The following is a 12,648-nucleotide window of genomic DNA, read 5'->3' as shown; positions in this document are numbered from 1 at the left end:
GTCCCACTCCCCTCCCAGCCCCTCCCAGTTTATCCCAGTCCCTCCCAGTTTATCCCAGTCCCTCCCAGTTTATCCCAGTCCCTCCCAGTTTATCCCAGTCCCTCCCAGCCCCGCCTCCTCCACCCGGGAGGTCCCGCCCAGGCCCCGCCCCCGCCGCCATCTTGAGCGTGGCGGAACCGGGGGTGGCAAAGGGGCGGGGCCTTAACGATGACGTCATCGGGGTGATGACGTCGTACGTGAGAATGGCGTCGTGGGGTGACGTCAGAGCTTCCGGGGCGCTCCCGAGGGCGGGGGGGGCACCTGGGAGCAGGTGAGGTCCCATGAGGGGGTCAGTGACGTCATCGGAGGGACTCCAGTGACGTCATCGGAGGTAACCCGGTGACGTCATTGAAGGGAACCTGGTGACGTCATCCAGGTGATCTGTGGGGACATCCCTGATCCACCCTCCCGACCCCCCTGGGGACCCCGAAATCAGCACCCGGGGACCCCAAAAGCCATCGGGGGGTCCCAAATCCACCTGGGGGGACCCAAAATCACCTGGGGGGGTCCCAAATCCACCTGGGGGGGTCCCAAAATCACCTGGGGGGGTCCCAAATCCACCTGGGGGGTCCCAAATCCACCTGGGGGGACCCAAAATCACCTGGGGGGGGTCCCAAATCTACCTGGGGGGTCCCAAATCCACCTGGGGGGACCCAAACTCACCTCGGAGGGTCCCAAAATCACCTCGGGGGGTCCCAAAATCACCTTGGGGGTCCCAAATCCACCTGAGGGATCCCAAACTCACCTCGGAGGGTCCCAAAATCACCTCGGGGGGTCCCAAAATCACCTTGGGGGTCCCAAATCCACCTGGGGGGACCCAAAATCACCTGGGGGGTCCCAAACTCACCTGGGGGGGTCCCAAATCCACCTGGGGGGGTCCCAAAATCACCTGGGGGGTCCCAAATCCACCTGGGGGGTCCCAAAATCACCTGGGGGGGTCCCAAATCCACCTGGGGGGACCCAAAATCACCTTGGGGGTCCCAAGTCCACCTGAGGGGTCCTAAACTCACCTGGGGGGGTCCCAAAATCACCTGGGGGGGTCCCAAATCCACCTTGGGGGTCCCAAATCCACCTGGGAGGACCCAAACTCAGCACACGTCGGGGTCAAAATCCACGCAGGACCCCCAAAATCTTCCTGGAGGAACCCAACCTCAGCAGCCCGGGATCCTAAACCTCACCTGGGGGTTCCCAATGCACCTGGACGGACACAGCCCCACCTGGGGAGAGCCTAAAATCAACTCCTGCACGGCCGAAAAGCACTCGGGAACCCCAAAATCCACCTGGGCACCCCAAAATCCACCTGGGGACTCCAAAATCAGCCCATTGGGACCCCAAAATCCACCTGGGGACTCCAAAATCCACCTGGGGACTCCAAAATCCACCTGGGGACTCCAAAATCAGCCCATGGGGAGCCTAAAATCCACCTGGGGAACCTAAAATCCACCTGGGGACCCCAAAATCCACCCGGGGACCCCAAAATCAGCCCATGGGGAGCCTAAAATCCACCTGGGGACCATAAAGTCAGCCCATTGAGACCCCAAAATTTACCTGGGGACCCCAAAATCAGCCCATGGGAAGCCCAAAATCCACCTGGAGACCCTAAAATCCACCTGGGGACCCCAAAATCAGCCCATGGGGAGCCCAAAATCCACCTAGGGACCCTGAAGTCCACCTGAGGACCCCAAAATCCACCTGGGGACCCCAAAATCAGCCCATGGGAAGCCCAAAATCCACCTGGAGACCCTAAAATCCACCTGGGGACCCTGAAGTCCACCTGGGGACTCCAAAATCCACCTGGGGACCCAAAAATCAGCCCATGGGGAGCCCAAAATCAGCCCATGGGGTCCCCAAATAAACCGGGGAGCCTCCAAACACCAGAAGCACCTGGGGGGGATTTGTGGGGGAAATTCTGGGGGATTCTGGAGGGGATTTTGGGGGCGATTTTTGGAGGGGTTTTGAGGGGATACCATGGGATTTTGGGGGCAATTTTGGGGGGATTTCTGGAGGGATTTTAGGGGGATCAAGGGGGATTTTAGGGGAAATTTTGGGGGGATTTCCGGAGGGGTTTTGAGGGGATCTGGTAGGGATATTTGTGGGGGGATTTTGGAGGGATGTGGGCAGGGATTTTAGGAAGATTTTAAGGGGGATTTTTGGGGAGGTTTTTGGGGAGATGTGGGTGGGATTTTAGGAGGGATCTGGGCGGGATTTTAGGAAGATTTTATAGGGGATTTTTGGGGAGGTTTTTTGGGGATCTGGGAGGGATTTTAGGGGGGATTTTTGGGGAAGTTTTGGGGGATCTGGGCGGGATTTTAGGGGGGATTTTTGGGGAAGTTTTGGGGGATCTGGGCGGGATTTTGGGGGGGATTTTTGGGGAGGTTTTAGGGGATCTGGGCAGGATTTTAGGCGGGATTTTTGGGGATGTTTTGGGGGATCTGGGCGGGATTTTAGGGGGGATTTTTGGGGAAGTTTTAGGGGATCTGGGCGGGATTTTAGGCGGGATTTTTGGGGATGTTTTGGGGGATCTGGGCGGGATTTTAGGGGGGATTTTTGGGGGGACCTGGGTCCGGATTTTCCGGGGGGATCCGTGCGCGGAGCCAAAGAAGCGGCAGAGGCGGCTGAGGGTTACACAGATTTATAATCGCTGGATCACGCGCAGCAGCAGCAGCAGCAGCACAGACACAGACCCGGGGGGGGGGGGGGGGGGGGGGGGCGGAATTTGGGGGTGGGGGGGGGGGGGTGTCTAAATTGGGGGGGAGGGGCGGCGCCGTGGGACCACCCCCCCCCCCACCCCCACCCAAAAACAACCGACACCGAGGGGCTTTTCCGGAACTTTATAAGGCAAAAACGTCTCGAGAGAATAAATAGGTGGGGGGTGGGGGGGCCCCCCAAAATTTACCCCCCCCCCCTCCGTGGTGGTGGCTGCGCCCCCCACGCCCCCCGGGACCCCTCCCCCACGTGGGCCCCTCCCCCTTTTTGGGGTTCGCTCTCTCTGGCCGCCCCTCCCCCCCCGTTATTGCCGTGAGGAGCCGGGGGGGGGTCGGGGACCCCCGGGGGGGGGGGATGGAAGAACGGGGGGGGGGCACAAAGGGGGGGCGACCCCTCCCCCTCCCCCCCCCGGGTGGGTAAAGTGCAGGACGGGGACCCCTCCCCCACCCGGGATGGGACTGGGGGGGGGGGGGCGGGTGGGGGAGGGGCAGAACGACCCCCCCCCCCCTCCCCCCAGGGTGAAGTGGATCGCCCCGTGCTCGCTCCTGATTGGCTCGAGACCAGATCCCGGCCCCGCCCAGCTCACTCCTGATTGGTTCCCGATCGGATCCCACCCGCGTTTCTGATTGGCTCTGTACCAGATCCCAGCTCCACCCATGGTCAGTTCTGATTGGCTGTGGACGGGATCCCAGCCCTGCCCAGCTCGATCATGATTGGCTCTTTACCGGTCCCACTCTTGCCCCTGATTGGCTCCTGACCAGATCACACCCTCAATTTTCATTGGCTCCAGACTGGATCCCAGCTCTGCCCATTCTGACTCGTGATTGGCCGCGCCTGGATCCCACCCTTCCTCCTGATTGGCTCCCACCATTCCCACGGCCTGTCCTGATTGGCCGCGCCTGGATCCCACCCCTCCAGGGCCGAGCAACCCCATTGGGCGGGGGCCGGACCCGCCCCTCCAATCCAAACCACTCCTGATTGGATCCCGGCCGGGCCCCGCCCCCGCCCAGAGTCGCCTGGGGCCAGGGCCGGCCCCGCCCCCACAGGATCTCAGCTCTGATTGGACGGCGCCGACCCTACCCGCTCCCTGATTGGCTCATGACTCGACCACGCCTCCGTGCGGGGGGATCCAGAATCCTCCCCACCCCCCTCTGTTCCCCCTCCGGATCGCGGCTCCTGATTGGCCAAACACTGGATCCCAGCTGAACCCGAGGCTGCTCCTGATTGGCTCCAAGTCTGATCTCGCTTCTCCCGATTGGCTCCACTCCAGGTCCGGCACCCACAGAGCCGCCCCCATTGGCCAAAGGCCAGGCCCCGCCCCCTCCCAATCCTGCCCTGCCTGATTGGCTGCAGACACCAGATCCCGCACAGACTGGTAGCTGCTGATTGGCTCAAAATCCGACCCCCAATAAAATCACACCTGATTGGCTCAACACCAGACCCCCTCCTCCTCAGTCGCTCCTGATTGGTTCCACACTGGATCCCACCCCTGCCCAACTCAGCTCCTGATTGGCTCAGCCCCAGATCCCGGCTGAACCCATCGCTCCTCTTGATTGGCTCCACACCAGACCCCGCCCCCTGACGCCGCACCCCCTTCTCCTGATTGGCTCCACGCTGGATCCCTGCCCCTGATTGGCCGCGGCCTCGGCCCCGCCCCCCTCTTCAGCAGCGCCGCTCGCCATTGGCCGCTGGCCGGATCCCGGCCCCGCCCCCTCCCCTCCCCCATAGTGCAAATGGTTCCCACGGGCGGAAAACGCGAACGGAACTGGAAGAACGAGAAAAGCGGCGCCGGGGGAGGGGGGAAGACGCGGCCCCGCCCCCCCAAAAAACAACCCCCACCCCCCAACCCCGCCCAACCTCGTGGGGGGGGCCCAGGAGACCCCCCCCCTCCAAAAGTGCAAAGTGGGGGGGTCCGGGGTCCCTCGCTGTGCTTGTCGGTAATAAAAATCCGGGGGGGACGCGGGGGGGAGGGGCGGGAAACCCATGGGGGGGGGGGCGCTCCTGGTGGGGGAGGGGGGGTCCCCGCTGCCTCGTGAAAGGGGGGGGGTGGGTAGGGCGGGGAGGGGGGCCCGTCCGTGTGTCCGTCCGTCCGTCCGTCCGTCCGTGCGTCCCCCGCGGCGGCTCACAGTCAGCTGACCCGCTCGGGCACAGGCGTCCGCGTGTCCACCGGCTCCTCGCGGGCCGGGGGCCGCGGCACGGCCACGCTGGGGGGGGCGGGGGCGGCGGCGGCGCCGACGAGGACGACGAGGAGGAGGAGGAGGAGGAGGAGGATGAGGAGGATGAGGAGGTGGAGGAAGAGGAGGCAGAGTCTTTGTGCTCGGGCTCCCCTCGGTGTTTGTAGGGCGGCGACGGCGGCGGGGGCTGAGTCTTAGGGGGCTCCTTGGCGCAGCCGTCGGGGGCCGCGGGACCCCCCCTCTGCTCCGAGCACCCGCTCAAGTCCTGGGGGGGCGGCGGCGGCGGCGGCGGGGGCGGCGGGGCGGGGGGGCTGGCGCTGTCCTTGGGGCTGCTCTGGGGGGGCTCCGGCGGCGGCGGCGGCGGCGGCGGGGGCGCGGGGGGAGCCCCCCGACCCTTGGGGCTGCCCTCCTTGCTGCGCCGCCCGGGGCTGCGGGCGCTGCGGGGGCCGCGGGGGCCCGGCGGGGTCGGCGGCGGCCGCGGCGTCGTCGTCGTGGCGGTCGCGGCGCCCGCCGTCGTCACCGGTTCCACCACCACCGTCTCCCTCGTCTTCCTCTTCTTGATGGGCAGCACGGTCTCCTGCACGGCCGGGGGAGTCGTCGCCTTCTTGTCGGGGCCGCCCGGCCCCCCCGGCCCCGTTGCCCCCGCCGGTTTGCGCCCGCGTTTCTTGGGCACGGCCGGACTGTCCGGCTCGGCCCGGCGCTTGCGGCCCGGCCGCCGCGGGGCCGGCGGGGCAGCGGGGCCCGGCTGGCCCGGGGAGAACGGCATCTTGACCAGCAGCTTGCCCGGCGGCTTCTCCAGCGCCCGCTTGGCCGCGGAGCCCCCTTCGGACACGGCGGCGGCCGCCTTGGGCCGGGCGCCGCCGCCGCCGCCGCCGCTGCCCTTGGGCCGCCCGCGGCCGCGGCCGGTGCCGGGGCCTTTGGGCGATTTGGGCTTCTTGGGCGGGCGCTGCTCGCGGCGCGACGGGCTGCCCCGGCCGGTCACGGTGAAGTCGAAGTCGTTGGGGTCCAGCGAGGTGTCCCCCACCTTCTCGAAGTAGGCGATCAGCTCCACCTTGGAGCGGAAGGCTTTTCCCTGCGGGCTGCGGACGGAGAGCGAGCGGTCAGCGAGCGGTCAGCGGCGATGACCACACCCCGATTCTCCGGCCAACCCCCCACCACGACGCGTGCCGGGGCCTCACTTGATCAGGTAGACGTCGTACTTGCCGGCCGAGCGGCCGGACTTGCGCTGCTTCAGCTTGCGCGTCCAGCCCTCGGGCAGCGTGGGGTCGTCGTACATGGGCCCGCGGTCGCGGATGATGGAGCGCCGCTGCTTCGGCGACGCCGACGCCTCCGGGGCCGCCGGCGCCGCCCCGGCCCCCTCTGAGCTCTCGGCCTTGCCGGCCTCGGCGGGCTCGGCCGCGGGCTGCTCCGGCTCCTTGCGCTCCTTCTTGGGCTTCTTGGCCTTGGGCGGCCGCTGCAGGTTCTCCTCGGACTTCTCCTCCCTGTGGGGACACGCAGCGGTCAGCGGGGGCACGGGGACAGGGGCAGGGATGGACGCACGGACGTGAGGGGCACGGGGCTGCGGCCACGCGAGTCGCTGGGTGTGGGAGGGGTCAGTGCTGGGCTCCGGACACGGCACTGGTCAGTGTTGGACACACAGACAGGGCCCTGGACGCACGGACAGGGCCCTGGACACAGTGCTGGTCAGTGCTGGACACACAGACAGGGCCCTGGACGCACGGACAGGGCCCTGGACACAGTGCTGGTCAGTGCTGGACACACAGACAGGGCCCTGGACACAGTGCTGGTCAGTGCTGGACACACGGACAGGGCCCTGGACACGGCGCTGGTCAGTGCTGGACACACGGACAGAGCCCTGGACACAGTGCTGGTCAGTGCTGGACACACGGACAGAGCCCTGGACACAGTGCTGGTCAGTGCTGGACACACGGACAGGGCCCTGGACGCACGGACAGGGCCCTGGACCCAGCACTGGACACACGGACAGGGCCCTGGACACATGGACAGAGCCCTGGACACAGCGCTGGTCAGTGCTGGACACACGGACACTGACAGACACAGGGACACAGCCCAGTGAGCTCCCGGACACAGCGTTGGTCAGTGCTGGACACACCAATAGGATCCCACGACTCTTTGGACATGGTGCTGGTCAGCACTGGACGCATGAACCCAATGGACACACGGACACAGACTCGCTGGACACATGGACCAGGCCCTGCAACTCTCCAGACGCAGCATTGGTCAGTGCTGGTTGCATGGACCAGATGGACACATGGACACAGCCCTGGGGATCCCTGGACACAGCACCGGTCAGTGCTGGACACACGGACACTGACAGACAGGGCCCTGCACCTCTCCGGACACGGCACCGGTCAGTGCTGGACACACGGACACTGACAGACAGGGCCCTGCACCTCTCTGGACACGGCACCGGTCAGTGCTGGACACACGGACACTGACAGACAGGGCCCTGCACCTCTCCGGACACGGCACTGGTCAGTGCTGGACACACGGACACTGACAGACAGGGCCCTGCACCTCTCCGGACACAGCACCGGTCAGTGCTGGACACACGGACACTGACAGAAGGGCCCTGCACCTCTCTGGACACGGCACCGGTCAGTGCTGGACACACGGACACTGACAGACAGGACCCTGCACCTCTCTGGACACGGCACTGGTCAGTGCTGGACACACGGACACTGACAGACAGGGCCCTGCACCTCTCCGGACACGGCACCGGTCAGTGCTGGACACATGGACACTGACAGACAGGGCCCTGCACCTCTCCGGACACGGCACTGGTCAGTGCTGGACACACGGACGGGCCCCGCATCTCTCTGGACACAGCACCGGTCAGTGCTGGACACACGGACAGGGCCCCGCATCTCTCTGGACACAGCACCGGTCAGTGCTGGACACACGGACAGGGCCCCGCATCTCTCTGGACACAGCACTGGTCAGTGCTGGACACACGGACAGGGCCCTGCATCTCTCTGGACACAGCACTGGTCAGTGCTGGACACACGGACAGGGCCCCGCATCTCTCTGGACACAGCACCGGTCAGTGCTGGACACACGGACACTGACAGACAGGGCCCTGCACCTCTCCAGACATGGCACTGGTCAGTGCTGGACACACGGACGGGCCCCGCATCTCTCTGGACACAGCACTGGTCAGTGCTGGACACACGGACAGGCCCCGCATCTCTCCGGACACAGCACCGGTCAGTGCTGGACACAGACCCCGCCGGACACACGGATGCAGCACCGCAGCTCCCTGGACACGGCACTGGTCAGTCCCGGCTGCACAGATGGACAAACGGACAGGACCGGACACACGGACACGGCACCGAATTGGCCAAAGCAGGGGATGGGCCTGGCCAGAGCCAGGACAAGGAGGAGGAGGAGGAGGAGGAGGAAGGAGGGGCAGCCCGGACCGGCGGGAATTACGGCCGCGGCCGGAATGCCATCCCAGCGCTGGTCAGTCGGCGGTGTGGGGGGCACGGAGGGGACGGGGGCTCGGAGTGGACACCGGACGTCCCCAAAGCCCCGTCCGGGCTCGGCCGGACTAAAACCAGCCCTGGGGGCCGTGGTCAGCGCAGGGCTGTCACCGGGGCTGTCACCGGACCCCCGTGTCGGTGTCACCGGGGACGGGACCCTCGTTAGGGGGGGATTTGGGGTGGGGTGGGACCCCCGTCCTCGGTGTCACCGCTGCCACCGGCGCGGGGGTCCCGTCCTGGCGAGGAAACACACACAGGTGAGGCTCGGGGAGGGGCGGGACCCCCACCGTGGGGTCGGTCATGGGGAGGGGGATGCAGCCCCCCAGGACCCCCTCCCCAGCGCTGGGGGTCCCCACGGTGACACCCTGGACATCAGGAGAGCCCCCCGACCCCTCCCCACCGAGAGGGGAGCACGGCCGGGACCCCCCAGCCCCATCCTGGGGCTAAAAGTCACAAAAACGGCACCAAAAAAATTTGGGAAGGGGCGTGGGAATGGCGGGATGAGGGGGACTGGGGACAAGGGGTGACCCCCAGGGACTCCCCGACATGTCCCATGGTCGGGGGGCTGAGGTGGCCCTGGGTGGTCTCTTGGTGGCCCTGGGGGGTCCCTGGGAGGTCCCAGAGGGGTCTGGGGTGGCCCTGGTGGCCCCAGGGTTGAGGATCCCAAGGGGGTCTTGGGGTGGGCACAACCCCGGGCACAGCAAAGGTGGGCGTGAGACCCCAGATTTTGGGGTGTTCCGGGGAAATTTGGATAATTCTGGCAACATTTGGGAAATTTAGGGATGATTTGTGGGATTTCGGGGCGTGAGGGCAGTTTTAGGGCAATTCCAGGTGGGATTTGGGGGAATTTGGGGGGACTCGGAGGGGCCGCGGGAGCGCGGCTGTTTTGGGGGAATTTGAGGCGTTTTTGGGAGCAGCATGAGGGGAACATTTGAAGCAACTTTGAGGCGATTCTGGGTATTTTGGGGCTGTTGTATTTTGGGGGAATTCAGGGTATTTTGGGGTAACTCGGGGAGTTTGGGGGCGCTGCATGAGTGCAGCAATTTGGGGAAATTTGGGGGATTTTTGGGTAAATGGAGTGTTTGGGGTGTGCTGCCTGAGCAGCGTTTTGGGCAATTTTGGGTATTTTGGGGTGGCGCACGAGCAGAAAATTTTGGAGCAATTCAGGGGATTTTAGGGTAAATCGAGAGGATTTGGGACACGGCGTGAGGAGCAGTTTGGGGCAATTTTGGGTATTTTGGGGCGCAGCATTTTGGGATAATTCAGGGGGTTTGGGGGCGCAGCGTGAACAGCGGTTTGGGGCGTTTTCAGGTATTTTGGGGTGCATCATTTTGGGGCAGTTTGGGATAATTTGGGGCATCACGTGCATGCAATAATTTGAGGCAGTTTTGGGGTGCAGCATTTTGGGGAAATTCCGGTTATTTTGGGGTAACCCGGGGTGTTTTGGGGCACCACGTGAGTGCGAAAGTTCGGGGCAAATTTGGGTATTTTGGGGCGCAGCGCAGGCGTAACATTTTGGGGTGACTCGGGGTGTTTTGGGGCGACTCGGGGTGGGTTTCGGGGTGACTCTGGAGTGGGTTTTGGGGTGACTTCAGGAGGGTTTTGGGGTGACTTCGGGGTGGGTTTTGGGGTGACTTCGGGAGGGTTTTGGGGTGACTTCAGGAGGGTTTTGGGGTGACTCCGGGGTGGGTTTCGGGGTGACTTCAGGAGGGTTTGGGGGTGACTTCGGTGTGGGTTTCGGGGTGACTTCTCTGGGGTGGGTTTTGGGGTGACTTCAAGAGGGTTTTGGGGTGACTTCAGGAGGGTTTTGGGGTGACTTCGGGGTGGGTTTTGGGGTGACTCCGGGGTGGGTTTCGGGGTGACTTCAGGGTGGGTTTCGGGGTGACTCCGGGGTGGGTTTTGGGGTGACTTCAGGAGGGTTTTGGGGTGACTCCGGGGTGGGTTTTGGGGTGACTTCAGGAGGGTTTCGGGGTGACTTCGGGGTGGGTTTCAGGGTGACTTCAGGAGGGTTTTTGGGTGACTTCGGGGTGGGTTTTGGGGTGACTCCGGGGTGGGTTTCGGGGTGACTTCAGGGTGGGTTTCGGGGTGACTCCGGGGTGGGTTTTGGGGTGACTTCAGGAGGGTTTTGGGGTGACTCCGGGGTGGGTTTTGGGGTGACTTCAGGAGGGTTTCGGGGTGACTTCGGGGTGGGTTTCAGGGTGACTTCAGGAGGGTTTTTGGGTGACTTCGGGGTGGGTTTTGGGGTGACTTCAGGAGGGTTTCGGGGTGACTTCGGGGTGGGTTTTGGGGTGACTTCAGGAGGGTTTCGGGGTGACTCCGGGGTGGGTTTTGGGGTGACTTCGGGGGGGGTGTCGGGCTAACTCGGGGAGTCACGGGGTGATTTAGGGGGGTTTGGGGTAACTCTGGAAATCCGGGGTGACTCGCGGGGGGTTCGGGGTGGATTTTGGGGCGACTCGGGAAGGGTTTGGGGCGGTTTTTTTGGGTTTTTTTTGCGCGCGGGACGGGCCGGGGGGGTGTGTCCCCTTGTGGGGGGGGGGGTGGGCGGGGGTCCCTGCGAGAGATGGGGGGTCCCCAAATCCCACCCTGACGGGATGGCGACGCACACAGGATTTTGGGGAAGGGGTGTATTTTGGGGGGGGGGGGGTGTCCCCAAATTTCACAGCGGCGCTGAGGATGGGGTTGGAGGGGGGGGGCCGCATTTTGTGGGGCTGGCGGAGGAAAGGGAAGGGAGGTCCCCCCGTGGCGGAGGGTCCCGAGGAAGGCTCGGGGGGTCCCACCGAGGGTTCCCCGGAGCCGGGGGGCTCCTCCCGCCCCCCGGGGGGGCCGCGGCCGCTCGTGACGCACTCGCGGCGCTCGCAGCCCCCCCCCAGCCCTCACACACACACACACACCCCCCCCGCCCGCCATCCCCGGTTCCCGCCCGGCCCGTGAGGGGAAGGAAAAGGGGATGTGGGGGGGGGGGGGGGGCGTGAGGGAGAGAGGAGGGGGGGGGCGTCGCCCCGTGCGCGCGCGCGCGCGAGACCCCCCCCCCCCCCCCCCCACCGGCTCTCCGCTCCCTCACAGCTTTCCCCAACAGCCGCCGCGGCCCCCCCCCGGCCCCGCCGCCCCCTCCTCACTCACAGCCGCCCCTCGTCGCCGCTCGGCGCCGCCGCCGCCATTTTCTTCGCAGCGAAGAACCCGCGGGGGGGGGGGGGGGGGGGAAGCTGAGGGGGGGGGCCGGGAGGGGGGGGGCGGGAGGGGGGGGGGGCGGCCCGGACCGAGCGGCGACGGGAACCCGGAGCGGCGCTGGCCCCGCCCCTCCGCCCGGCGCTGATTGGCGGAGCGCACCGTCGGTCAAGGCGTCGGCGCGCGGCGATTGGGCGGCGGGGCCGCCCTCCGGGGGCGGGGCCGGGGCGCTCGCGGCGGGCCGTTGGAATTGGCGGGAAGCGCTGTCAGTTACGGGGGGCGGGGTCGGCGGAGCGCGCGCGGCCGCTCATTGGGCCCCGCGCCGGGACGCCGGGTGCTGATTGGCTGTAGGGGACGTCGGTCAAGAGACGGCGGAGGGGGCGTGGCCTGGGCCCCCCCGCGCTGTGAAGGGTTTGAAATCCAACGGCCGTAACGGTCCGTGAGGCCACGCCCCCGGCCACGCCCCCGCGAGGCCACGCCCCGACCACGCCCCGCCCGCCCCGGGTCCCGCTGCCCCAGCACGGGGAGAACTGGGACCAGTATGGGGAGAACTGGGACCAGTACGGGGCAACTGGGACCAGGACGGGGAGAACTGGGACCAGTATGGGAATAACTGGGACCAGTACAGGGAGAACTGGGACCAGTATGGGAATAACTGGGACCAGTACGGGGAGAACTGGGACCAGTACAGGGAGAACTGGGACCAGTACGGGACAACTGGGACCAGTACAGGGAGAACTGGGACCAGTATGGGGAGAACTGGGACCAGTACGGGACAACTGGGACCAGTACGGGGAGAACTGGGACCAGTACGGGGAGAACTGGGACCAGTATGGGAATAACTGGGACCAGTACGGGACAACTGGGACCAGTACAGGGAGAACTGGGACCAGTATGGGGAGAACTGGGACCAGTATGGGAATAACTGGGACCAGTACGGGGAGAACTGGGACCAGTATGGGGAGAGCTGGGACCAGTACGGGGCAACTGGGACCAGTACGGGAATAACTGGGACCAGTACGGGGCAACTGGGACCAGTATGGGAATAACTGGGACCAGTA

General features: G+C 65.7%; 1 protein-coding gene across 1 annotated transcript; it reads right to left on the bottom strand.

The window, feature by feature from the left end:
• Positions 1 to 4,833: 4,833 nt before the first annotated feature.
• On the bottom strand, positions 4,834 to 11,589 carry MECP2 (methyl-CpG binding protein 2). Its single transcript, XM_077789655.1, has 5 exons — positions 11,543 to 11,589; positions 6,098 to 6,400; positions 5,288 to 5,998; positions 5,037 to 5,230; positions 4,834 to 4,941 (listed from the first exon to the last, which is right to left on the bottom strand). The coding sequence occupies exons 1-5, from the start codon at positions 11,578 to 11,580 to the stop codon at positions 4,874 to 4,876; spliced, it is 1,314 nt and encodes a 437-aa protein (XP_077645781.1). The 5' UTR covers positions 11,581 to 11,589; the 3' UTR covers positions 4,834 to 4,873.
• Positions 11,590 to 12,648: the final 1,059 nt, after the last annotated feature.

The sequence above is a fragment of the Lonchura striata genome, chromosome 36 (genome assembly GCF_046129695.1).
Source record: "Lonchura striata isolate bLonStr1 chromosome 36, bLonStr1.mat, whole genome shotgun sequence".
NCBI lineage: Eukaryota > Metazoa > Chordata > Aves > Passeriformes > Estrildidae > Lonchura > Lonchura striata.
The sequence above is the reverse complement of the archived record's forward strand: the minus strand, read 5'-3'. Positions and strand labels throughout refer to the sequence as shown.

Excerpts from the sequence above, each read along its gene's own strand:
- MECP2 (XM_077789655.1), bottom strand. The coding sequence starts at position 11,580 with ATGGCGGCGGCGGCGCCGAGCGGCGACGAGGGGCGGCT. Across the intron at positions 5,999-6,097 it reads TACGACGTCTACCTGATCAA|CCCGCAGGGAAAAGCCTTCC; the intron begins GTGAGGCCCCGG and ends CTCCGTCCGCAG. Across the intron at positions 4,942-5,036 it reads AGACTCTGCCTCCTCTTCCT|TGCCGCGGCCCCCGGCCCGC; the intron begins CCACCTCCTCAT and ends CCAGCGTGGCCG.